The sequence below is a fragment of the Chelonia mydas genome, chromosome 4 (assembly GCF_015237465.2).
Source record: "Chelonia mydas isolate rCheMyd1 chromosome 4, rCheMyd1.pri.v2, whole genome shotgun sequence".
NCBI classification, from domain to species: Eukaryota; Metazoa; Chordata; order Testudines; family Cheloniidae; genus Chelonia; species Chelonia mydas.
This window is the reverse complement of record NC_057852.1, coordinates 91,398,663-91,426,522: the sequence shown is the minus strand read 5'-3', so window position 1 is coordinate 91,426,522 and position 27,860 is coordinate 91,398,663. Positions and strand designations below refer to the sequence as shown.

At 40.6% G+C, this 27,860-nt stretch overlaps 1 protein-coding gene across 6 annotated transcripts; it reads left to right on the top strand.

Moving 5' to 3' along the window:
- The first annotated feature begins 783 nt into the window (after nt 1–783).
- On the top strand, nt 784–27,860 carry OCIAD1 (OCIA domain containing 1). Of its 6 annotated transcripts, none has more exons than XM_027833202.3 (8): nt 784–1,092; nt 3,080–3,164; nt 6,576–6,629; nt 9,566–9,613; nt 17,500–17,629; nt 20,020–20,225; nt 23,501–23,653; nt 27,682–27,860. In XM_027833202.3, exons 1-8 carry the CDS (start codon nt 1,030–1,032, stop codon nt 27,717–27,719), a joined length of 777 nt encoding a protein of 258 aa, XP_027689003.2. In that variant the 5' UTR covers nt 784–1,029; the 3' UTR covers nt 27,720–27,860. The 6 variants fall into 6 exon arrangements, with proteins under 6 accessions (XP_027689003.2, XP_037753734.1, XP_027689002.2 ...); XM_037897806.2 differs by having other exon boundaries at nt 817–1,092; nt 23,519–23,653; XM_027833201.3 differs by having other exon boundaries at nt 827–1,047.

The following is a 27,860-nucleotide window of genomic DNA, read 5'->3' as shown; positions in this document are numbered from 1 at the left end:
CAATGTGTATTTCCAAATGTAGAGATCACACTATGTATTTTTCTAACATTGATTATTACTAACTGCTCTGCAGAACGCTCTTTTTCTCAGCTGAAAAGAATAAAAAACCATCAGAACAGACTTGATTCATTTTCCCTATTGTGTATGGAAGCGGACATGCTTCGTCAAGTCAGCTTCGATGAACTTATCCAGAATCTTGCAATCAGCAAATCTAGAAAGAAGCTATTTTAATTTCAGCATACATGTAAGTTTTGTGTCATTTCGAAAAATAAATTTTATTTTATGGTATAGTATTGTTTTTATTTTGAATTACATATGGGGGGGCACCATAATCTTTTCAGTGTTTAGGGCCTTTAAAGGTCTTAATCCGGCCCGGATTGTTTCATGAGTGAATCCTGCTCAAGTATCAGAGGGGTAGCTGTGCTACTTTGTGACTGTATCCACAAAAACATTGAGGAGTCCGGTAGCACCTTAAAGACTAACAGATTTATTTGGGCATAAGCTTTTGTGGCTAAAAATCCACTTCTTCAGAGATGCAGGGAAATCCCACCCTCACTCACAGTGGCTGCCCAGGGGGAGGCACCGAACCCCTACGTCCACTCATCATTCAGCCACTGGCTCGTGAGGAAAGAGCCCGACTCGTCTGGTTCTCGCGCACACCCGCAGTAGCTGGGCAGGGTCGGAGAGGGGAGGTCCGCAAGTCCCAGTGACAAGCCTCCGCGCCCCAGCCACGCCCCCAGCAGCAGAGCGAAGGGGGCGGGGCGAGGCGAGCGGAACCAGCCTACAAGACGCATGCGCATTAAGCGAGTTCACGGAGGGGTGCCTTCCTGTTGTTACTGCCTGTCGGTATCCGTATCCGGGTCATTCTGGTGAAATCGCCCCTGGTCCCGTTCCCGCGGGGTCATTGTGTCGCTGCGGGTTTCCGGTCCTCCTCCCCCTCCCAGGGAGCTTTGGGTGTCGGTGCGGTTGCACCGCCGTTGAGCCGTTTTTTTTTGCTTTCTTCTAGTCCCGCTCCCCGTGCTTGCCCTCATGGAGCCGCCCGGGCAGGTAGGGCGGGGCCCCCGAGGAAGGGAGCCCGGCGGACCGGGCCAGGTACGGAGGAGCTGCCCCTGGCTTGGGGCTGAGCAGCTGCGGGGAGCCCGTTGCCCAGGCGCCCCCGGGGTGCCGGTACGGCTGGGGCCGGGCAGGCGCGAGGGGAGCTGTTGTGAAGCCTGGGAGGCCTCTGCGAGCGCTGCGGTGTGATGCGGGGTCCCCTTCCCCCGTATGTCTGCAGGGCACGAGGGGTCCTAGGGCTCGACTGCGCCTGGTGTCACTCAGCGACTGCCCCTTCGCCGCCCGCCCCCGGGGCAGCTGTTGTGTGTGAGACCCCGACCGCCCCAGCCGGGCTGTGCTTGCGGTTCGCGTAGAGGGGCAATAGCCTGATCCCTTGGCCTGCCTGTGTCCGCGCTGGCAACCTCTGGCCTGGTGGCAGCCGCAGTTTGGGGCGACGGAGATTGTTGTAGCAAAACGTCTCTGCTATGTTTTCAGAGCTGGCCTCTCAAGCTGGGATCATTTAAATCAGGACGATTGACTAAAATATCTGAAAATGTTATCTGAGTGCGCCCCTGAGGTGTCATTGAAACACACATAGCAACCCCTTTTTGTTCAGTAAAGGGTGCATTAAACACCTTCTTAAAATTACTTGCAGTGGAGATTTGTTGTCTATATATTCCCTCTGTCCCCACGTGCTATTGGTACCCAGGCTTCTCTTTTGGAGGCATAAGTAATAAACTAGCCTAGCCTAAAATACAAACTGATGTTGAATAAATGGAATATGCTACGGGCTAACTCTTTATGTGTCATGGAGATCACGACATTCGTGACTTCCTTTCACCTCTGTGACATTTTCTGCCTGGGGCTGGTGCTCCTAGCCTCCACCATGGTGGGGGACCCCCCAAAGTTACCCAGCCACAGCAGGCAATGGGGGGATCATGAAGCAGCCTGGCCATGGTGGACACTGGGGGAGACCCTCCAGCTGCCCAGCTGGGGACCCTGCAGCTCCCAGCCATGGTGGGGGACCCCCGGCTGAGCTCCCAGCCACCCCGATAAGGGGGATGACAAGTGGACCCTACAGCAGCCCAGCCCCTGTGGGCAGGGGGACCCCAGAGCTCCCACTCCCCACAGCAGTGGGGGATCTGGAAGCCCCAACAAGAATGGGTGCTGAACCCACCTCACTGTTTTGTCACAGATATTTTTATTAAAAGTCATGGACAGGTCACGGGCTTCAGTGAATTTTTGTTTATTGCCCGTGACCTGTCCATGACTTTTAATAAAAATATCTGTGACAAAAACTCATCCTTAATTATGGATGTTCCTTTGTAATTTGAAGTTTTGCTCTTCCAGTGCTGCGAGGTCCAGTTAATGAGAGAAATGTATCATGAATTGATAATGTAGAATGACTTCTCTCTAAAAATGTTATCTTTTATTCATAGTATTAGGTGCTCACCATAGCCTAACATCACTTGGCTCTCTCACAATAATGGTGATGATCAGGCACTCCAAGTTCATGGGGGGAGTAGTGGAGGAATTGGCCAGCCTTCACCTTATAACATCTTATAGATAACTGAAATGTTTTATGTGGTTAGGACTTTTTTACTGTGTTAAGTTATAGTGACTAACACCAATATGATCCTTGTGCTCTGTGAATAGTTAGACTTTGTTGACCTTCAAGATCTGTCTTTTTACCCAGGCTTTTGTGATGGGAGGAATACAATAAGGGTTGGTATTTAAGTGTGTGGCAGGGTTTTTGGTTATTTTCTCATGTCTGGATAAGCTGCTGTGTATTTGTTTTTCAATGTTGTTGTATCTTTAAAATTATACCTAAGGCAGCAAGAGGCCTGTATAGTTATAATCTAACTAAATTAAATAGCTAATATTGCTAGCCTGATGAGGCATTCACAGGTGAATAAAGGCCACAGTTTATTAAATTACAGCTATTTCATGTGACAGTGTAGAGATTAGGAAAAGTATTTTTAAAAAGCTTCATTCTGTTAATATTTTCATATACATATCTTTTAATGTTCAATTTTCATAATGAAAGAATCCTGTAGGTATGGCTTACGTACCAACAGAGGATGAAAGAAGAATTTTCAGGGAATGCAACGAAGAGAGCTTCTGGTATAGATGTGAGTCAAGTTTGCTGATAAACCACCTTTGTCTCCATTTTAATCTCCTCTTTCTTCCTCCTTTGTAGTGTTGTTTTTGCCATTATCACAGCTATTTAAGAATGAGAGCCAAAACCTACAAATCCTTACTCATGAGTAAGGACCATTTGTATGAGAAGCTTCACTGAAATCAAATTATACACTAAGATAAGTAATATTATGGAAGGAAAATGCTTTTCACATCTCCCTGAATACTTGATCCATTGGCATTTACACTAACTGTTTTTAAGATCCAGTCATAGGGCCCGTTTTGCCTCTCATAGTTACACAGGCTTGTAAAGCACCTCCCCACAATCTACTGTTAGTGTGAGGGAGCCTCTGTGCTTGTTGGGGTCAGCTCCCTGACTCCACCACCACGGGGCAACACATACACTCCCTCCTCAGCCTACACAGACTCTGCTGTCCCTCTGCAGGTTAGCGATAGACACACTACAACCTCTGAGCATTTCATTGGAGTGCTCAGCTCCTGTTCCACAGTATTGACAGATACACTGTTCCCAAAGGAACAGTACACCTCAGCTTACCAGTTATATCTTAGGTCATAGCTCCACTTTACACACAGCATTTAGAAATGTTTATAGTGAAAACAAGTAATGTATGTTTATTTAACAAGAATAGAGATTTGAGAAGTAGCAAGGAAAAGTATTGGCAACAAATGGTTACACGTAAAATAAAATCATAATACATATTTTAGAGCCTAGACTTAACTAGATACTTTCCTGTCTAATGAAGTTTAGCTCACCCAAAGTCTTTGCAGCATTTTCCAGTGAGGTTGACTGTGACCCTCCTTTCATAAGACAGACCATGATGATTGTTCATCTCCTACATGAAGGATCCTGGGTGTATATCAGTACACCGTTGTACCCCCAGAATCCATTATTTTTACTTGTAAACAGGATATTCCACTGTTGTTTTAGGTGTTGGTTTTTTTTTAAAGCTTTCCTCTCTTCTGATTTCACAGTCTCTTGATTAGCATCAGGATCAATAATGCAAATAGGTCTCCGTTGTGATGCATACGATGAATGATACATAAGTGACCAGACATAGAGAGAGAAGCATCTGCAGTCCTTTCCCTGAAGAGAACCTCTCCATGGCACATCACATCCTTGTGACCTGACTTTAACTTCAAGGCTTTTAAGAATATAATTTTTGGTATAGATACTTCTTAAATATTATTCATCATTTGCAGTGTTGTTTTAGCTGTGTTGGTCACAGGATATTAGAGAGATAAGGTGGGTGAAGGAATATCTTTTATTAGACCAACTTCTGTTGGTGAAAGAGAGAAATTTTGAGCTACACTGAGCTGAAGAAGATCTCTCTGAAGCTTGTAAGTTTGTTTCTAAATATTATCCATACACATGTTTCTCAGTGATGTTGATGATCTGTAAGCTACTGGCTCTTGGTAGAGACCTTACATGCCACACTTTGGTGAACTAGTGTTCATATGCTTGACCTTAGAGATCCCTGTAAATGCCTATGCCCCCCCGCACCCGCCCCTTGTCCTCTGTCAGTTCACGTCAAGAGGTCCCTGGGTCACAGCCTCATCCTGCAAACCTTTATACAAGTTGGCCCTCAAAATTAGTCTGACCATGCGAGTAAGGATTTGTAGGATTTGGATGGCTTTTTAAACCATGTAAATGCTAGTGAAACATGCAAAAGACTGAGATAAGGCATTTCTATATTTTTGAATTTCTGCAGCAGCTTCATGTAATTTTTTAAATTGAGGTTTTTATTGAATTGAATATGAAAATGAAATTCAATTCAGTTTATTTTACACTGTCCTCATATTTTCAGTTCTGAGTTGTGCAGATTATCTTTCATAGGTCATTAAGGTAAATGGGACAGTTCACACCTCTTAGAACCATTGTTTGAGTCTCTCTGCAACTTCAGTAAGAGAACAACCATCAATAAACATATTTTACATTCAATTTGCCTCTCAGGGTATGTCTACATAGCAACTAGACACGTACCAGGCTGGACCCTGCCAGCCAACTCCAACTTATGGGGCTGTTGCATTGCAGCGTAGACTTCCAAGCTTGGGATGGAGCCCAGGCTCTGGGACCCTCCCACCCTGCAGTATCCTAGAGCCTGGGGTTCTCCCTGCAGCCTGAGCCCCACCAGCCTGAGTTAGCTGGCATGGGTCAGACATGGGTATCTAGTTGCTCTGTAGACATACCATCAGAGGAAATCTCTGCAGCCATGAGCACTAGAAATATTTTATTTAATGAAGGCTGAGACTTTGGAGCATGACTCTACAGCAAACTGAATCGTGCAAATCATAATACATGGGGCCTGTGATCATGCATTGTCTTAACAGAATGATGCTTGCCCAATATACAATGTGATTTGTTTCAATTATCAAAACAATGTTTTTCACAAAATACTGAAGAATTCTTGACCAAAATGGATTGCATTATTACTTTACACTTTTTCCCCCCATCCAAAAGGCCAGCACTACTTCTTCATTTAGGGATGGCCTGGAGATTATGAAATTATCTTTTCGGATATGAGTCTTCTGTCTATCATCTGTGCTTTTGTCATCTAAAGAGTAGATTGCTGCACTATGGTTTTTATGAGGCTGCATCTTAATTCTTTGTGGAAACTGAAGCTAATGTAGAATTTAGCAGTCTGTTTGTTGAACAGTATGTTTTTATATGAACATAGTGCACTGGCACCCTGTGAGTTGAACTAACTGTCTGTCTGGTTTGGGGTAGATTCCTATCTCTCTGGAAAAACCTCATTTCCCCTCAATTTTGGGATTCTCTCCCAGCATGGTTTGAAATAGCTGGAATCTTGAATTTCCAGTCATACAGCAAGAATCCTCTTTGGTCCCTAGCTTTTGGGAAAGCGAGGTAATGATGTGATGGGAGGATTGTGGGTTCAGTTAACGATCATCTGATTTTTATTTTTTTTAACTAGGACATTGCTGCTGATTGGGGTGATGGTTGACATTTTAAAAAGAGCAGAGTAGTTGCTATCTTATTTTTATATATACATTGAAAAGTGAAATTGTTGAAACTCTAAATTAGTTTCCACAATATTTCCACTCAGTTACTCAATTTTAGGAGGATACCTTCCACCAGATTTTTCAAGTGTAAGTGTAGTGTTATCTTATTCATAGAGTTTAAGGCCAGAAGGGACCATTAGATCAGCTGGTTTGACCGCCTTTATATTACAGGCCATTAAACTTCAGCCAGTACCCCTGTATTGAGCCAATAACTTTTGATTGTGTTTGGCTAACACATCTTCCAGAAGGGAATGCATCTTGATTTGAAGATATCAGGAGAGAGAGAATCCGCCACTTTGAAAAGATTGCACATTATAATTCTTCTTTTTTTCTCTCTATTGATAAGCTACTTTTTCCCCCCACAGCTGTTCCTATTTCTGCAGTAAGCATGATTGTCACTCAGGGCTTAATTAAGAAAGGTAAACTTTAAAACATCTTTTGGTTTAACTTCATGTTGCTCAGATAAGTTTTACTTGTGCTCTCAACAAGGTTGTCATGCATAAGTTTGATTTTAAATCATAATATGTAAGTAGATTAGAAATATGTATAGGAAATATTGTGAAAACTTGAAGAGTGGAGAAATGCAAGCTTTTGTACATGTGGGGAAGAAAAAATATTCAGTAAAAGAAATACTCAGTGGTAGGGAGAAACCTCCAAAGCAGTAACTCTGAAAGAAATCTAGGGATGATAGTAGATTTTGGAATTGGATTGGAATGGAAAATACTTTAATATTAAAATATCATGATATAAATGTGGGTTTCCCCTCATCTAGAATATTGTATTCATTTGTGGTCATGTCTAAGGCTATGATTTAGTCACAGGTCATGGGCAATAAACAAAAATTCATGGCCCGTGTCCTGTCCATGACTTGTACTAAAAATGCCTGTGATTAAATCTTGGGAGTGAGGCTCTGTGGGGAGACACTGTGGGGGCCATGACTGCGGGGGGCGCCGGGGACCGTGGCTGGCAGGCCACTGCCGTGGACCGCGGCTGCTCCGGCCGGCCGGGAACCGCTGCCCGGGGCCGTGGACCGCGGCTGCTCCGGCCGGCCGGGAACCGCTGCTGGGGGCTGCCAGAGCACTTGTTGGTGTGGCTGTCCCCAGGGCCGCTCCAGCAGTGGCCGGTGTGGTTGTCCCAGGAGCCACCTGAGCAGCTGGCCCTGGAGTCAGCCACTCTGGCCCCTGCAGAAGTCACAGAGGTTGTGGAAAGTCACGGAATCCGTGATTTCTGCGATCTTTGTGACAGACACGGAGCCCTAGTCATGCCATATCAAAAAAAGATGTTGTGTAACTAGAAGAGGTTCAGATATGGGCTATGAGAATGGAAAAAAGCATAGAAAAAACTTGCTTATGGAAACTGAAAAGACTGGGATTGTTTATCTCAGAGAAGAAGCAAATAAGAGGGGATATAAGTCTACAAAATTAATTGTTATAAATGAGGTAGAATGGGAACGTCTTTTTTTCCATGTCTAAGTAAAAACAAGGGAACCATCAATGAAATGGTGCCACATTCAAAACTCATACTTGGAAGTACATATTCATGCGATGTGTAATTAAACTGGATGCCATAGGATGTTGCTGAGACCAAGACCATAGCAAGATTCAAAACGTATTTGACATTTCTTTGGATTTCAAGAATATTTAGACATAAAATATCAAGTACTTAAAAAAATAAGTGGGAAGGGCTGTAAAACTTTACGCATCAGGGTTTAAACCAGTGGTCACCAACCGGTTGATTGTGGAGGTGGAGGGGCAGGGTTCTCCCTCTGTGCACTGCTCCTGCCTGCAAGCACCGCCCTCGTAGCTCCCATTGGCTGGAACGGGGAGCTGTGGCCAATGGTAGCTGCAGGGGCAGTGCTTGCAGAGAGGGGCAGTGTGTGGAGCCAGGGGCTGCAGGGCTATGTTGGCCCCTTCCAGGAGTGGCGTGGGGCCGGGGTAGGCAGGGAGCCTGCCTTAGCCTCGCTGTGCCACCGACCGGGAGCCGCTGGAGGTAAGTGTTGCCTGGCGGGAGGCTGCATCCCAGCCCTGAGCCCCCTCCCGGAGCCAGCACCCAGAACCCTCTCCTCCACCTTAAGCCCCAGCCCTGACCCCCGTCCCAGAGCCAATACCCCACCCCCCCTCCTGCACCCCAACCCTCTGCCCCAGCCCTGACCGCCCTCCCAGAGCCAGCACCCTGTACCCTCTCCTGTACCCCAACACTCTGCCCCAGCCCGGAGCCCCCTCCTGCTCCCAAACTCCCTCTCAGAGCCCACACCACTCATCCCCTTCTGCACCGCAACACTCCGCCCCAGCCTGGAGCCCCATCCTGCACCCAAACTCCCTCCTAGAGCTTGCACCCCTCACCCCCGCCCCCGCACCCCAACCCCCTGCCCCAGGCTCAGCCCAGAGCCCCCTCGCACACTGCAATCCCCTTGGTCCCAGCCCAGAGCATGCACCCTTCCTAAATCCCAACCACCTACCCCAGCACAGTGAAAGTGAGGGGGGGGGGGAGGAGGAGTAAGTGATGGTGGGGGAGGAGATGGAGTGAGTGGTGTGGGGCTTTGGGGAAGGGGGCGGGGCCTCAGGGAAGGGGCTGGGTAGATCCTGGGTTGCCCTTAAATTCAAAAAGTGATCTTTGGCATAAAAAGGTTGGAGACCGCTGGTTTAAACCATTCTCTAGCTGTTAAGGGTTAGAAGGTGACTTCCCTGGGAAGGTAGATTACCTTGCATCTGTATGGGGTTTCTTGGACTTTCCCTGAGGCATGTGCTAACCTCAGTAGGAGACAGGAACTGGACTAGGTAGACCAAGATCTGCTCCAGTATGATGATTCTTATGTTCCTATGATAGTCTGTCTCTGAGAGCTTGTAAAACCACAACTGGAAATAGTGCAGTCTGTACTGAGTAACCCAATTCCAGAAAGGTGTAACAGAATGGAGGGAGTTAAGAGAAGAATAACAAAATGATTAAGAAAAATTCAAATTCCTAGTCACATAGCTTCAGCAGCACTTGAAACTGCGGAAAGAGGGGAACTTAGAATTGACTGAAATTGCCTCATTCACCTTGTGTTGAGGTATTGCGCTCTCCAGAGAGTGATTATACATCCCATATATACTGCAATACCTAGTTGCACAAGGTGGGATAAAGCCGGAATTTTAACTCTTGAATTTTCTAGTTTTGTGGCTATAAGTCAGAAATGTTGTTGGGATTTTTCTTCTTAAAAAGTTAAAACAGCTCATGTAGTGCAGAGGATTAACTACTATGGCATGGTCACATGAAAAATTAAATGTTAATCTGGTTATTTAAATTCATCTTTGTGATCTTACTAAAATAATTATTTTACATTTAGTAAGTAATTACTTACTTTGCTTATTTTCAGGAATTCTCACCACTCATTCAAGGTTTGGCTCTCTTCCCAAAGTTGCATGTAAGTATAAACCACATATTAATTCAACTTACCAGAATCTAGTTCATGAAGCGCGTCAGTTACCCTGCCAAAAAGCCAAAGCAACTCCACTGAAGCCAGCTGAGTCATTTCAGATGTATCTCAGTGAACTTTCTCTGGATTTATATTGGTGTAATTTGAGATCAGAAGACTTCCCTATATGGCAATCTAATATTCACAAATTCATTATTTCTCTATCATAAATAGCAAGACTTTCAAATTCATTTTTAGTCAGTAACTTCCTTTCATTTTTCCTTCCCAACAGCACAGCTAGAACTATAATAGATAATTACTAAACGTCTCTTTCAATATTATTTCTATCAGAAATAATTAAAACTTATTCAGGCTGAGTGGTGAAGTCGTCTCCAATTTAAATAAAGTGGCTATTCTGAGAAGTGGGATTGTTTAATGTACCGTATCCTTTCACCCACAAATTGGGTAGACTGTTATCAGGTGAAAAGTATCAGTCCTCTGCACTCTGAATTCGCATGACAGGCTCTGCAAAATTTCTGTGTATAGCATTCATGTAAAACCCTGCAAGATTGCAGAAGTTCTTGATAATTATCCTCTGAGACTCCAGTAGTCCAAGATGGTAAAACAGTGCATAACTTTTAAGAAATGAGTGGAGATTGGTTTTAACTTGCAGTAATGGCCTTCCAGCAGTAATTCTTTGTATGTGGTGAAAGTCATTGTAAAAGGACACTCTCAATTTAAAATCACAGTACAGTATGAATTTTTTATTTGATGTTATTAAAAGTAATACTTAAGAGTACTGTAACTGAAAGATTAAAGAAATACAAATTTTCTGTATTTTCAGTTTGCCTTCTGCAGTTAACAGTTTGTATATAGGCAGCTTCTCCTATTGTGCAGGGTCTTTCATGCTGCAACAGGGAAGAAAGAAACATTTATAATCACATTTCCTTTATTTTCTTTTTTAAATCACAAACATTTGCAGGAGATTTCAGGTACAAACCTGACCAAATTACTTCTCTCTTTTGACAATGACTATATTTCCAGCTGATAGTGCCAATTTAAATTTCTGATGACTCTTTGGCTTATGTAACTTTTCAGCATTATTGAAGTTTACAGGTCCAACTGTCTAATATATCATTTTAATCACACATTCCTGTTGCAGTGAAATCTGCCTTAAGAACTTTGCCAAAGCATACCCATCCCACGCTTCCTGATTTGAAGGTCATAATTCATGTCTAATTTGTTTCTTTCATGCTATCTTAATATCTTTTTTCCTGGTCTCTGTGTATGCACAATTAAAGGAAACCTGCAATTTTATGTGAAGGATTTTGAAATCTGTGTAATCAGAAATATAAATCACTGTTTTAAAAAAGTCAGTAAAATTAAAAATGAATAAATAGCAGTAAAACGGGAAGTTGTCATCGCTCCGCTCTGCCCACATAGGTTCAGATCCTACTCACGTTGACTTTAATAGCAATAGGAACAGGAACAGGCCTACGATTTGTGATAAGGGAAGTGCTGCTTCAAACATATAAATGAATGAGACAAAACTATCAGTCATTTAAGGCAAGTTATATTTTATTTTTTGTGCCTTGAACAATACTACTACACACACTTTTCTAATAAATAATAATTGCTACTTTGAAGGGACCGCCACATATTTCTAGTTCTGAGATGTATCCCTCCTGACCTGGTGCAATTGAACTTTGGGAATCTTCAAGAAACATAGGGCTAATTGGGACTACACAAGCATCACGTTAGAGCACAGAATTCTAGAAGTCAAGGTTATAAACAGTGAAGTTCCCAACTACCTCATTTGTTGCTTTCTATGATTGGTTGTGGGTATACAGACTTTCACGTTGTACTGAGAAAACTTTCCACCAAGAATATTTGGTTGTAGTTTTGGTTGTTTTTTGGATTGGTAATTTCATGTAGTTTTTGCAAAGTTAAAATCTATGACTGTCTCTGGCTTGGTTCTGGGACATCATGTCAAGGTCAGAGCCTAAAAGACCAGAGTTAAGTGATGTATTTAGTGTCCCCCTCTCAGGTTAAACGCACAGACTTGCAGCCTGATGTGCTTTGATGATAGCCTGAATCATAGTTTAGCTTGCTGGTCTTTTATGTGTTAGTTCTAAAAGAACAGATACATTCTGCTCCATGCCTTCCTCTTGACAGAGGCCCATGAACCATACTCTGGTCAGGGAGAGGGTGGTTATTGACTTGAAGTTCCCCTAAAGTTTTCAGACAGAAGCCTTTGGTCCTAGGCTTTGCATCTTGATCCTGCTTCAGATTGGCAAAATATTGCGTATCTGGTCTTGTGGCTGTTTCAGTGCCAAAAGGCTTACACTGGGCTTGTCTATGCTACAGGGGCACAGCTGTGGCTGTAGACATTTTCTACAGCAATGGAACAGTTTTTTCCCTTGCTGCAGTTAGTCCACCTTCTGAAAGGTAGTAGCTATGTCGAGGGAAGAATTCTTACATTGACCGTGCTGCTTCTATACTGGGGGTTAAGTCAATCCAACTATGCCATCTATGTCTCAGGACATTAGAGACATGGTGGGTGAGGTAATATCTTTTATTGGACCAACTTCTGTTGGTGAGAGAGACAAGTTTTCAAGCCAGGTCTACGCTACAGATCTATATTGGTATAACTACGTCACTCAAAGCATATGTCGTTATAGTCACTTAATCCCCCATGTAGACAGTGTTATGTCAGTGGGAGAGCTTCTCCCGTTGACATAGCTACCACCTCTTTGGGAGGTCGATTAACCCCACTGTTCGGAGGAGCTCTCCTGTCGGCATAGGAGTGTCTTCACTAAAACACTACACCGGTGCAGCTGCACCAGTGCAGCACTGTATGCGAAGACAAACCCAGAGATCTTCCTCATGTCTGGGAAGGAAACTTCCAACATCACAGCAAAATGCAAGGTGGAACAGATTGTTTAGCATAAGTAGCGAGCACATATTATAGGGGACCATTCAAGATAGAGTGGTCCATTAACACCTCTGGAGTCATAGGACAAAAAGATGGGGTTAGTGAGTTACAGATTGTTGTAATAAGCCATAAATCCAGTGTCTCTGTTTACTCCATGATTTTTAAATGTCTAGCAGAGTAATGAGCTTAAGCTCCCAGGCTCATCTTTTGAAAGTGTTGTACAGGTTTCCTTTGAGGATGAGGACTGAGAGGTCAGATATAAAGCAATTACTTTGTGAAAAGTGTTCATTCACAGGTGATAAGGTATTTTGTCTTTTATCATTTTCCTGTGTGAGTTCATCTGAGAGTGTAGTGACTGTCTGGTTTCACCCACATAGTTGTTATTGGGGCATTTAGTGCACTGGATGAGGTATAACACCTTGTGATAGGCATATATAGGATCCGTGAATCTTGAAAGGTGTGTTGTAGCAGTGGAGATATGTCTGCAGGTCTTGCATCTGTTTGTCTGGTGTTCCTTTGAGTTTGCGTATGCTGGTCTGTGGGGAGCTTGCTTCTGGTGAGCTTGGAGACATTGGGGGGTTGTTTGAAGGCTAGAAGAAAGGGTTCAGGAAAGATTTCTTTCAGGATGGTGTCTTTCAGGATGGGTTGTAATTGTTTGATGATAATCCCATATGGATTCTAGTATGGGGTGGTAGGTGAACCAGCTGGTTTGACCAGCAGAGTTCCCTCAGTGCTGAAGACAGTCTCAGTACAAGGGAAGCCTCAGGCTAAGCTGCTACTGGGGCAATCTCCCCTCAGATCTAGGGTTTGTTGGGCTTGACGTTGTGGACGCATCTGTTCTGTTTTCCTTTGCAATGAAGCAAAGGGGTAATGTGAGGCAGAGCTCAGTGAGAGCTTCCATGATAGAGAGCTCAGTGCTGTCACGTGAAGCATGAGAGCATAGTAGAGATCTGACTTTTAAGGCAATTCTTGGTATTCCAATATCACTGATCTCTTGGACTTTGACTCTCTTTTCTTTTGGAGATCGTGCAAGTCCCTTGGTTTCAGCACACTTCTGTGTTCTGCACAGTGCATGTTCTTTGTTGCAGAGATCTGGTGGAGTCCTCTTTTGAATCCAGAGGATGTAACTAAATCTTCTGTTCCAGAGCCTTAATTCTGGGTCTTTCCATCTCTCTCTCGGTACTATTTGGGAGAGGATAGGAGGATCACTGTAATGGTTCCCTGGATAATGGCATTTTGGATTCTGGTGAGTTCAGTCTCTTCTTCAGGTGTTACTAATTTTTTTTCCTCAGTGACCTGCTTGGTGGTGTGTGATTCCTTTCTTTTGTCCCCAGTTAATCCCTGGATAATCTTTCCATATTGGCAGGGACCTCCTTTAACTTTTTAATAGTCAAGCAACTGTAGAAGGCCAGTCTGAGATGTCTCTTCCTCTCAATCTCTCTCCAAAGAAGGGTAAGATGCAGTCACTACTTTGCAAAAGCAGTTTCTAAAAACTATTTCCCTTTATCTATTATGGTCTGTAAAGTCTATGGAACTAGGCAAAAGAAACACTTGCATGTAAACCCCTGCCTTGCTTTCCCCATTACTCAAGCATTCTGGTCAGTGTCCTTTCAGTGTTACAGGTCCCCTTTCCTTGGCCTCACTTCTCCAGTTTATGTCGTCTTCTCCAAATCCTGGAAAATCTCACCTCTGCAGTCAGTTTTCTTCAACTTGGAATAGTCCTGCAGTCAACAGGTACTCAGTCCCTTTTGTTCCTTTCCTCTCTGAGTCTATCTTTGTTTCTAAAGGGCAGTATCAACACCTTCTTTGTCCCCTGTCCTGGGGAAATTCCATTCCTTCAAACCCTAGCCCTTTGAAGGGAAGTTAGAGAGAACTGCTTTTCAGTAGGATGCAGTTACTCCTTTTTTCTGCCCAGGCAAGATCTTTTCAGGTGCTGATGGTTTTTAACAACCAACCTATTCCTAGGCAAATGCCCTAGTGCCAACCCCCTGTCCCTTAGCACAGTAAAAGGCAGCTGTAAGACATAAGGATACACACAGTTCATAAATCAAACTGGAATTTCTAAGTCGTACATTGATTCCCTGGATCATCAAAGCATATCTTCCAGAAAGGCATCCAGTCTTGATTGAACACCTCAAGAGATAGCGAATCCATCACTTCCTTTGCTAGCTTGTTCTAGTGATTAATCACTCTAACTGTTTAAAAATTTGTGTCTAATTTGAATTTGTTGGGCTTCAACTTCCAGCCATTGGTTCTTGCTATGTTTTTCTCTTAGATTGCAAAGCCCTTTGATACCTGATAGTGTCTCCCTATGAAAGTATTTATGCGCTGGAATTCAGTCCACACTCAGTCTTCTTCTTGATAAACTAAACAGATTGAACTCTTAGTCCCTTACTGTAAGGTATTTTTTCTAATCCTTGAATAATGTGTGTCTTTTCTTCACCCTCTACAATTTTTCAACATCCTTTAAAAAATGTGGGCACCAGAACTAGAAGCAGTATTCTAGTATCAGTCTTACTAGTGCCACATATAGAGGTAAAAATCGCCTCCCTATTCCTACTTACTACTCTGCTGTTTATACATCCAAGGAACACTTTAGTTTTTCTTGACAGAGCATTCCACTGGAAGCTCATGTTCAGTTACTTGTCTACTGTGACCCCTAAATCCTTTTCAGATACATTCCCCCATTGTGTAGTTCCTAGTTCTGCATCCCTTGATCCTAAATGAATAACTGCATTTGGCTGTACTAAAACATGTTTTGAACGACCTCATGTAACCAAACTATCCAGATCACTCTGTATGACTGCCCTGTATTCCTCCTTATTTACCATTCCTCCAGTCTTTGTGTCATCTGCAAATTTTATCAGCAGTGATTTTATATTTACTTCCAGATCACTGATGAAAATTTTGAATAAATCTGGCTCCTAAGATCTGTTCCCTCAGGAACACCACTAGAAACATCCCATTCTGTGTTGATTCCCCACTGACAACTATTTTTTGAGATCCGTCAGTTAGCCAGTTCTTAACTGATGTAATGTGTTCTTTATTGATGCTGTATAGTGCTTTGGATATTGCGTAGTACTAAAGCAAACGTTTTACTCAAGTACAAGTATATTCCATCTAAGCATTTATCTTTATCAATCAAACTTGTAATCTCATTTTAAAAAATGAAATCCAATTTGTTTGATAAGATCAATCGTCCATAAAACAGTGTTGATTGGCATTAATTTTATTCCTAACCTTTAATTATGTATTGATTGAATCCCGGATCACCTTTTGCCATTATTTTGCTCCCCTTCCCGCCCTCTGAACCCCTCGGTCCCAGCCCAGAGCACCCTCCTGCATCCCAAGCTCCTCATCCCCAGAGCATGCACCCCCAGCCCAGAGCCCTGTCCCGTACCCTGAACTCCTCATTTCTGGCCCCACCCCGGGGCCCACACCCGCAACCAGAGCCCTCACCCCTTTACGCACCCCAGCCCCTGTGTTGCGAGCATTCATGGCTTGCCATATAATTTCTATTCCCAGATGTGGCCCTTGGGCCAAAAAGTTTGCTCACCCTGGAATGAGGGGGTGTGTTGAGCATGTTTGGTGGTTGTCTTGGGCATGCCCAAAAGAGCCTTCTGAACATCAGTAGAGGAGTGAAAAGAATTTTTAATCAATACAGGGCATATTATTTAAAGGATGCTCTATGAAAAACTGATTTTTTTAAGTCTGTTTAAAAATGATGTAAGTTGTGTCCCTTTAATATATTGAGAGCTGTTTTGGAGGGTCACTTGTAATATATATTGAAATATGAAAATGTGTCTTATTTTGTTACTGTTCTTAAAACTCAAGTCAGGTAATGAAAAATAAAGGCTCCGATGTTAACCAACTCATCCATGTTCCACATAGATTGTATTTTATTGTATACGCTTAAAATTGATATTCAACACATTTTAAAAGTGGGCAAGGGATAAAAAGAAATTTAGGTTTTTATTTATGGATTTTGTGTGTTAAACGTTAATAACTTCGTATATATTCTGATTTACCTAGTTTTCTTTTAAAAGGGGTTATGGAGAAAGAAATATAAATGGATATTCTTGACTATATTTGAAGTGCTTGAAGAAACAGTTCCTTAAGAAACACTGATTTTGCTAGGCAAGTTACTGGGTCATTGATGTAAGACTTTCCCTTTAATAAACCATAGACTGTCCCCCTTTTTTAAAAAAAAAAAAAAAAAAAAAAAAAGGCATTAAATGAAGTGACTAGACAGATACCTTCTCTGCCTTAATGACTTATTGCCAGCCAGAATCTTTTATTAAAGTCAAAAAGTGACATTCTTGACCTGTGAAGCAGGGCTGTTAACAACTTGAAATTACTTTTCTGTGAGTTTTTGTTCCAATGTGGAACAATTTTATTATTTTTTTTTAATTTTAGAATTTTCTACAATTTCCAGATTTCCTATTGAGTCTAAATTTTGTTTTGAAAAATAAAGTCTGTTTCTACATATTCTGAATGAAATTGATGAGGCTCTCTGAGCTGCTCAGTTGGAAACCTTAAAGCCCTAGCTCTAGTCAGTTTCCAGGGCTGCCAGGCCTACTGTTGTGCAACAGGGAACCCAAAGTGTTGAGAACCCTAGCTTGAGACCCTTGGGAGTCTTGGTCCAGAGATCTTTATGATTGTCATCCTTCTCTCCTCTCAACTGCCACATCTGATGGCTGCCTGCTTGTCTCAGGTACTTCATTATGACTTTGTTCAGCTGTCACCTTACTCTTTTAGTACCTTCTCCGGACAGGAGTACCAAAGAAATATTAAAGATGCTGCCTTTTTTGTTCTTTAAATCAAAACTGAAGACTAACTTATTTTCATTTGATACTATGGCACCGTGTACTACATTTTTAAATGATTCTACTTTTATTGTAAAGTGTATTGATGTTATGGTGCAGAGTATGTCAAAGTTGCTCTTTTCTTTACATATAAGTTGCTGGTATATGTGGATATATTGCTGGAAAGATTTCTTACATGTCGGCCTGCCAGGAGAAATTTAAGAGACTGGAGAATTCCCCAATAGGAGAAAGTATACGACAAGGGCGCAGACCTCTTCCACATGAGTAAGACTTCAATTCTTTCACTTTCTTTAAGTTCTTAATTTTTTTTTTTTTCTTTCTTGTAAGAAGTTCATAGAAAGATCAGGGCTGCGTTTGCAACTTGCAATGATCTTGAGAGCTGAATTTTTCCTTCCCTTCCAGCAACTTGTTACCTCCAGGAAACTCATTCTTTGTGAATTCACAAAGCAGCAGCATCAACTGAAAATTATAGTTTGAGCTCTGTTATGTACAACGGAGTATTTTGTCGAGTCAAGCAAAGAGTGCTTTTGTAAGCAAAAATGTACTAGAGTGTACACTAAGACTTTGGTTTCCTGTGGGGATTTACTCATGATAATATGACCTTACACAAGTTTTCTCTTGATAGTTTAGAAGACAACTGAAATAAAATAGCTTCACTTGTTGGAAGTTTTCCAGTAGTTTAGTTTGACTGAGGGTGAAATAGAAAGAGGGTGGAAATAATAATAAAAGGAAAGAGATCAGTAAGCAATATTAGCTAAGGAAGACGTATGGTGGACAAACTTATTACTTTCCTTTGTTCACAACTTTAAAATCTATAATAGTGGAGAAGCATGACGCCATTATGCTCTATTTGTGAAAAACTCATCAAGTTCTTTAAAACATTTCCTGTTTTGTTTCAGAAATGTTTTCCCACTTGATGTGGTTTTTAATAACATTAGTTTTGTAACCTCTGACCTATATAAATCTTTATATAATTCACTGCTCAGAAAATGCTATTTGGATAGCAGTGAGCAGTAGTCTAGTTTATGTAATGGTTACTGTTACATAGACAGACATACTTTTTAAAACCTTTTAACAAGGACTTGATTAATCTCTTAACTGCTTTCCAAACTGGCTCTCATCAAGCTCTAGTGCACTAAAAATAGATCATAGCCAGGGCAGCACAAGGGGGCGGGGTGGGGGGAGGCGGTGCAAGCTGCTGCCTCCAGTAAGTTCCTAGCATCTGATGGGCATGCACTCAGCAGCTATCCCCTTTTGCTGCTCACACTGCTGTGCTTCATTCTATTAGTGTGCTTACTCAAGTATATCTCGTCAAGCTAGGAGTGGGATTCCCAGTTTAAGTGTAGACTTACCTATAAACGTGGTAATCTTATACCTATAGGACAGTCAAGAAAAATATATACACAGGATAACTGAATTACATCCCCACCACTTTTTGCTTTCCTTTTTCTATTCTCCTGAGACTCTTCCATGCCCCCTTATAAAACGTTCAGCTTCCCTTCTATCCCACCACCCCCAAAAGTGAATATGAATGCTTAAATGCATATGTACACGCCATGTTAAGGTGGTGTTTTAAATAATTGTTGCGGGAAAAGGGAAAGGTTAAAATAACAATATATGGTTAATATAAAAGATGTTGCTTTTATGTTGTTAATTCTGTAATAAGATATATGTATCTATATGTGTAAAGACAATGTAACTGTAATGTCTTATTGTAAGTGATCGAAAATATGAATAAATAAAATCTCCTTCTCTCCCTTCTGCTCCAAAAAAAGTAAGAGATGGGCAGCTGAGTAAATAATTCAGTAGTGTACAGGGCCATTAGAACTATGTGCTTAAATCCTTCGCTATTCAGCAAAGCATGTAAGCATATACTTAAAGCATGTGCTTAAGTGCTGTGCTGAATCAGGCCTAAATTACTACAATAGACAATTTTTTTTTGCATGTAACCAATTGATGTCGTCATCTTTTAAAAAAATTTGTTTCTAATCATCATTCCCCATGTTAATTTTGTGCCGGAAAACTAATTCAGCAAATCCATATAGGAGGGAGGAACATAAGACTTTTGTTTCCTCAAGATAATTCTTTTGTCCCCAGGATAGCTACTGTGACATTTTTTTTGGTATTGATAAGTCATAGCAGCTTCTAATGAAGGGTTTTAAGTTGCATCTTGGCTTCTCAAACCACACTTCTTCCCCCAAACTTTCAAAAATAGCAGCTACTGCTAGATTCTTATGCCACCACTAGCTCATGCAGGCACACCCTGTTCTATATGTCTGATGTGTTTTGTCTGTGTCTGAACTGTCTTTGGGGGCAGGGATTGTGTCTTACAGTATTTATCTTGTAAAGTTCCAAGTCCATGGCTGGTACTCTGTCTATATTCTGTATTTTTTTTTTTTTTTTTCAGATAGGACTCAAGTTTCTCATGTATGCTCCTTTTTTAAAGTGTATTGTGTTAAGGAGGGGGACATATAGATCTTTTTGGACAGTGTAAGCAGAATCAATTACCTTTTTCTTTTAAAATCTGTTAATACTTAAAGTTTTTAAAAAATTAAAACCTTTAATCAAGGAAATTTTATTCCTCAACCCATCGTGTGTCATGTGCTTTAATTAAATATTTCCAATCTTAATATCCAGTTGTGTTGTTTTTCCAGATATGCTCCTCAAAAATCAGAGTTTGCAAATTTGCCTTCTCAGTCACCTTTTGGATCTTCTCCAGCAGCTGAAGCCCCACTTTCTTCCAGCTATTCACATGAATATAGTTCAACAGATCAGTCCGGCTCTAATTATGCACCAGTTCCATTCAGTTCTTCTCTGAATGAATCCTCTCCTACTGGAGTTACTGAACATAATGCCCCAGGTATGGCTTGTCTTAATAAAGTTTATAACTTCATAGTACATTAATTCTTGTCTCTGTCCTGGATGTCTCTTGACTTTAGAGGTGAGAAGAATGTGAAAGTAAAGCTTCTTTTGTCATGATGATAAATATGGTATATCCCCTTAATTTGCTTGGATGTATACATTCTGTATATTCAAATTGCCTTGTTTCAGCACCTGTACAAACATACAGTATTTTTTAGATTGCAGTGGTTTTTGATACTTTTTCTTTTTGGAACTTCAACACATTCCTGTATGTTGACACAAAGCACATCGACCTACGGTATGTTTCTGTTTTAACATTTGTCTTTTTAAAACAAATTTAACTTATATTTTTTTAAAAAGATAACTGTAAGTAAAAATTTTAATTTACAATATAGGGTTCTGTTTTCTCTTGCAACAACTGAGGACATCACTGAGCCTAAAATTTCCTGCATCCTTCATGCTGCTTTAGGTGTTAATGATGTCCTGGACTGTTGCAGGGGAAACACAAGATCGTGAACTCAGGTCTTGGATGGTACCTAAATAAATATGATGATTTTCCGTGTGTGTGTGTATATATATATATATAATTTTAATGTACTTTAGATTTTTAAATTTAATTTTTGTGAAAAATCTTTTCATTATTTGACTCTAAAAGCCCCTTCACACAACTAATTTTTGCTAACAGATTTAGGGGCTGACATTTTAGACACATTCATAATCTTTATGGCTCCTTACACTGAAGCACATGAAAACTGCAATTTTAACAGAATCCAGGAGTTGCTCTCTCCATGTGTGCTGAATTTATACAATAATTGATAATATATGAAGGGGAAAAAAATCCAAAATGAAGTATAGAAGTGATATTCAGAGGAGGAAATGTGTGCAGAAATGAATGCTTGCAGAAGTGAACTTGGAGCTGGCAAAGTACACATATTAACATTATGCATAGGTTGATTTTGATTTTTAACTGTTTTTAATTAACTGGGTTTATAAAACTGGACAGTAAGGAATAGCATGAAAGAATAATGAAATAAATATGTAATTAATCCAATATGGAGTTTTTCCAAATACAGTTATCCCAATAAGTCTAAGAAACAACCCACCTATTGATAACAGCAGCATTTTAGTGTATAAAACGTCATATTCTATCAAAAATCCTGATAACCGTTACCATTTAATGCAGACTGAGGGTCTCTCCAGAAATGATTGCCTTTAACATACAGATAGACTGATATCTTGCTCTATTGAAGGACCTGCTGTACATGCTTTTGCTATTTCTGGAAGGACCGCAAGCCTGTATGCAAATCATAAACTTATCTGGATTTCTGAAAAGTCTAATTTATAAACTTAAATTTATTCCAAAATTATTTAGTTTTGTTATACTTTTGTCAAGTGACCAAAACTTTCTCATCCACCAAGTGTTAAACAGCTTAAATCTTTCTGGTAATTTAGCAATATCAGAATGAGAAAACATAAATTAGTTAGTATCTTCCAGTTCTCACGTGTGCACAGAGACTGACAGTTTGTCTATCTCAAGCATAAATAAGAAAAAATCAATCTTGATCTTAAAAAAAAAAACAAACAAAAAACAAAAAAACTCTTGTTCATTTCCATTTCTGTTTGTGATCCCATTTATAAATTTAGCTACTTTCTTGGGATTTACAAAGCTGACCATGTGTCATTCAAAATTAATAATAGTTCAGCCAAAAAAACTGGAAGAACAAAAAGAAAATGTAATCAGGCCCTAGAAGAGTCATCATACCCTAAAATAGCGTTCTCCCCTTTCCCTTATTAATTGTAACTCATAGTCCCAGATATGTTGATCATTCACATAGTTGCAGCCACCCATGATAGTGTTTACTGCTCAGTTTCTTGGATGGGAGAAATCTTGCAGATTGTAACATCATTAATGGTGTATATCAAGATCAACAGTTTGTCATTTTGTCTAGACATCTTCCTCCTCCTCTTAGATCATGAGTTGAAATCCTGGCCCAGTTGAAGTCAATAGGAGTTTGCCATTGAAGTCAGTGGAGCCAGAACTTGACCCAAGGAATAAGTGAGCCCAAGCATTTGCATTAACTCATATGAAATTTGAGTCTTATTTCACAGAGTTCAACCTATTTATCATTTTTTAAAATTTGTTTGATAATCTCCATAATAATTAAACTGAGGTACTTCACTAGCCAACCTAGCAAAGTGACTCTAATAGTTGTAGAACAACTGAAGATGTAAAACAGCTCAAATTTCTGGTTCTTCCAAACCCCCCCCCCCCCCCACGATGCATCTGATTTTTCTGTTCACCAAATGTTTTGTTTGTTAGTCACCACTATATATTATCTGAAATGCTCTGTCAGTAGTAGTAGCACAAAATCATGGTGCTTAAATAGATGAATATGTTCTTATTTCCTAAACATGAGTGGACTAGACATTCTTACTTTTATTCAGGGTCCCTCAAAGATATGACATTTTTAATATTGGGGGATGGTTAGGTTTTTTTTTCTTATTTTATCCAAGAAAAAGCCTTTCTCCATCCTAAGAGCAATAACATTTTTGACAGATTTAAAATGCGGGGGGGATGAATGAAATCAAACCCACAAGCCTAATAGTGCTTAGATGCCATGGAGTTTGGGCACTTTATAAATACTTAGGTGGCTGATCCATAACATCCTTTTCTCTTCAGACCAGTCTGATTTTCCCTTCTCCAAAGCCTTCATTTTTTAAAAAAAAGTTTTGCTGTGCTTGGAATGCACAGAATTCTCTTCTCTATTCTTTAGAGTCTGAAAATATGGAAAACTCTTGCTTTGGGTTGCGCTATCTGCTCAGACTATGACTGCTGTACCATACTGATGTACTCCCAACAGAGCAAAACATGTCTCTGCTGTCAGTCATGATCTAGGTGAATTGCTATCTGCTTGAAAAGCTGTTTGTGGCAGTGCTATACATAGAAATTCTGCTTTATGTTCTTATTTGTGTGTCACTACTCAGTTTTCCCAGCCCACACCTACTTCATAACATTGGTGGCATCTGAGAATAAAATGAAAAGTTTCAGGGAGGGATCCTTCTGAATGTATAGAGTGCTTTTACAATACCTTTAAAAAACTGAATTGCAGTTTAGGATTGTGGCTGTAATGTGTCCCATTTCAGTCTCAATTGAGCTACAATTGATTGGCATGCTAAAAAAAAATGTTCAGTTAATTGCAGCTGTAATCAAGTGTAGTTGGATGTTGCTAAATCTTCTCACTGCATATATGTATATATATATTTTTTTAAAAGAGCCTGTTCCATTCCTAGAAGAAAGTCCTAAGAGAAAAAGTGTCTCATACGAGGAGTTAAGGAATAGAAACAGAGAGACATATGAAGTAACATTAACACAAAAGGCAGAGACTCCAGTCAAGTCTTCACAGGAGAGACCATTTAAAAAAGAAGGTAATCTGATGCTGAATTGCTGCACTACGTAGTGAACATGGATGCCAAAGTAGCGTTGAAAAGGGTTAGAGTCTTGTGCTTTCCTTTAAGAAATCCCTAAAGGATAAACAAACAGTGTCTTGAGGGGCAAATGACAGAATTGTATTTTCTGACTTAGCTCACATTTGAACTGATTTCCTTTCTATGTATGGCTTATGTACAGCATATTATATAGTTTCATATTTCAAATTACTTCAATGTTTTTTCCAACATAAGAAGTTTCAGTAGAAGATTATAATGATGGTACTAGAGCGATCAGGTTATCCATTTAGAGACAAATTGTGAAAAGCTTGATTAGTGCTTGGCTGCCTAGGCCTTTAGGCGTATGGCTACACAGCAAAGAAAAACCTGCAGCTGGCCTGTGCCAGCTGAATTAGGTTTGCAGGGCTTGGGCTGTGGGGCTGTTTCATTGCTGTGTAGATTTCGGGGCCTGGGCTCTAGGATTCTGAGAGGTGGGAGGGACCCTGAGTCCAGCAGTCTGCAAAGCAATGAAACAGCCCTGCAGTCTGAGCCCCATGAGCCTAAGTCAGCAGGCATTGGCCAGCCATGGGTGTCTAGTTGCTGTATAGACATATCCAAATAAATAATTTTACTGCATCACCGCTCTTTAGCAAAGGGTTCGAGAACTAAGGTTTCTGACTGAGTTTTTTAGCTCTTGAAAGGATGTATGTTAAGTTAGCATTCTCTCAAAACAGACCACATACCTGTTTTTTAAAACATATTTTATGAATTTGGGGATTTCTGTAGTGTAGAATTTTGAGGGACGTGTCATTGTTTGCAGATGTTTACTGTTCTATGTTAAAATTTAAAGGAAGGAACTAGTACTTGGCACCAATGTTGAGATTTTTGTTTTCACGCTGGAAAACAGAACTTTAGACAGTAAAGAATGAAGTGACCTTCAAAATGAAATGCCATTCAATCAGTATAAAGCTATCTTTGGGAACCACGCTTCTTATTTTGAATAAAAAAATTATTTTGCTGTTTAATGCACTGCAGGATCTGTCACTTTGAATCTTCAGGCATTATATTCAGGCCCCCATATACTCTGCATCACAATGGGACCAAATTCTGCAGCAACAACCCTTTAATTTTGTGGCAATGTTAATTTATTCTATCACTGTGAAATACTCTACATTTCTACACCGCCCACCCGCATACGAACATATGCAGTTTTAGCCCATAGCTGAAAATATCAATTGACATAAAATTCTTGGGTGAACATTTGAAACACTGGTTATTTTCAAAGATAGGAGTTTTTTCACTCTATTTTCCATGGGGCCTGTAATACAATTAACTCCCCCTTGTGGGAAAAGCTGTAGAGCAAATGTAGCTGCAGGCTGGTCCTAGCAGGGCAAGGGGATAAAATATTGAGCACCTGCTTGGATCAAAATGATTATTTTTGTGGCAGACCCTCTGAATTACATGGATTCTTGGGAAAAATGCCAACTCCTGTGGCTGTGGAATTCATGATGCCATGATTAAGATGAATGAGGAAGTTCACACCTCTTAGCTATTGTTCCAGGTTGTCTGTAGATTCAGGCAACTGACATTTCATCTGTGTGCATAGTTTCTTATTCAAGGTTTTCTCCACAGCCATAGAGACTAGAATCATATTTTCTTTAAATGAAAGCTAAAGTTCTGGACCAGCACTTTGTGGCAAGGAGTAAACTCCACCGCAAAGTCTATGGCTATGGGATTGCAGAATACAAAGGTTCACAATTTTATTTATACTTTTTAATTTAGGATGTTTTTCACTATGGAACAATGTTTAAACATAACATAGGATCACAACAGATAGAATGTTATGTTACTTATCAGCTTTTGAAAATGGCACATGAGTAGTTCACTGAGCTTTCTACAAATAACTTGTAAATGTGGTTGCTTGCACTGTTTAGGAAAGTGGAGTAAAAGCAAAACTAAAATAAATGTAAATATTTGCTGGATAATAAATGACAGAAGTGCATGAAAGTCTGAAATTAATTTCAGGCAACTTACTGATGTCACTAACGGAGATGGTTCAATAGCCGAGCTCAGTGATTTTTCAGCCTGTTTACTACTTTTCTTTTGAAATGTTAGATAGCTTTATAATAATGAGTAAGAACAGGAACTAAAATTTAGGGTTTGCCTGCTTTGGGTTTAATCTCTGTGCTCTTAGTGTGCCTGCATAATTCCTGCTAAATTGCTGAGGAGTGGATGCTCTTCAGCAGCAGTCAAATGATAAGCACTGGGGCTCCCTTACAGCAGTTTTTTGGGGATGGGAGCAGAAATCTGCACAAATCGTCAAAATTGAAACTATATTGGGAGGGTAGGAGGAACATCTACAACACCCTTCTCCTGTCCAAGCCATCCTCAGACACCTCCAGTAGAGTCCTTTATCACTCTGTGCACCCACACATAACCCTGAGGCAAGCCCCAGTGCCCACGAGAGCCTTTTTCCCTGGAGATGTATCTCCCTTTTTTCTGGCCTTTATGTAAGAAAAGTGCACTGATTTAACTAAAAGTGCAGTTGTAAACTGATGGGGTTAAACCAGTGGAAAGACCTCTGTGGACCCTCTTCCTTTGGTTTTAAGCCATGCATATTTCAGTTTAGCTTGTCAATTAGAAATCAACTCAAGCTAAACTGAAATAAACCTGGTTTAAACTAAAATAAGAGTCCACACAACATGCATGGATTTAACCAAATCCATTTAAAATTGCACTTTAAGATGAAGTCAGTGCAACTTCCTCATGTAGATGTGCCATCTGTCATTGTTAACAATACTACCGTCCTCGTAGTCACTTAAGCCCATTACTTGGGTATCATCTTTGAATCCACCCTCTCTCTAACCCCAAACATTCAGGCTGAAGCCAAAGCTTGCTTCTTCCTTCTGTGTAAGGTCCAGTTCTCCGTGTGCACCACGTAAACTCTCATCCTGTCTTGTCTTCTCTGACCACGTCCTTTCTGGCCTCCTGATATTCCCCTCTCCTTTAGAATCTTTGGCTGGGTCTGACCATATTGCGCTCTCTTACACACAATTCCTGACAGCCCAGATCCTCCTCCTGGCTCTCACTTCTCTCATGCATTCAATTCAAGCTTCCCCTCCCTTTAAGGACCAGCACAACTTAGCACCTACTGTCTATCTTAGGTACTTGTACACTACAGTAATGGGGGCCTCACAATCATTAATGTAGTTACCCTCTCAACACCCTGGTGAGGTAGAAAAGTACTATTATCCTCATTTTACAAAGGGGGAACTGAGACACAGACCAAGTGACTGGTTCAAGGTCCCACAAAACATATGTGGCAGAGCAGGGAACCCAGCTCTCCAGTCATAACCATTGGTCCATCTTTCCTCTTTCTCTTTATATTTATTCTTGTATCTTATTGTAACCTAACTCTATATCCTGTTTGTCCATGTCTCTCCCAAACAAGCACCTTTTCATTTTCTTCCTCACTGGACTAATCCATAAAACCATTACCCTCCCCTCCTTCAAGTCTGTCTCCAAGACCCACTTCTATATTGTAGGCAGTTGCCAACTGTTAAAGGCTAGGTAGTTGGCCAGTGGGGATTACGAATGTCTCCTTTTTGTTTTAAAACAAATATGAATTAAACATATAACTAATTACCTTGTAGCCACATAACTGTGCATATAACAAGACTATGCAATATTTGTATCTGTTATTCTTTCCCTGTTTCTTCCAATTGTTTGGTACACCCACTTGTTGCATCTTGTTTTAAATTAATTATAAACTCTGCGGGGTAGGGATTAATGTAATTGGTCCCTAACCTGACTGGGGGCCTTTGAATACTGCTATAATAAAAACTAATAATGCCATCTTTACCCTTTCCCTCATTTTAAAAAGTACTAGACACACACTAAAGTGTAACTGTCCCTAAACTTCACACTTCAAAAACACAACACATTCACCACAGTTTCAAAGCACTATGTAAATTAAACTTATGTATTTAAACTATTTAGTTATATATGATATTTTTTCTTTTTTCTAGTTAAAGTAAACAAGTATGGAGATGCTTGGGAAGAGTGAGAACTGAATCTTTGCATGTACTGAAGGAAGTTATCTTCAATCAGCTAACTTCAGCTCCATCTGTGTTGGTCATGAATATCTACACACTTTGGTGTATTCTGCCAAATTGAAATATGTTCTAATAAAGGAGACTAGATTTTA

What these genes read in the sequence shown, in the direction of transcription:
- OCIAD1 (XM_027833202.3), top strand. Translation starts at nt 1,030, where the DNA reads ATGGAGCCGCCCGGGCAGGTAGGGCGGGGCCCCCGAGGAAGGGAGCCC. An exon ending in AGCCCGGCGGACCGGGCCAG is followed by an intron (nt 1,093 to 3,079) that starts GTACGGAGGAGC and finishes TCATAATGAAAG; the next exon opens with AATCCTGTAGGTATGGCTTA. An exon ending in GAGACCATTTAAAAAAGAAG is followed by an intron (nt 23,654 to 27,681) that starts GTAATCTGATGC and finishes TCTTTTTTCTAG; the next exon opens with TTAAAGTAAACAAGTATGGA.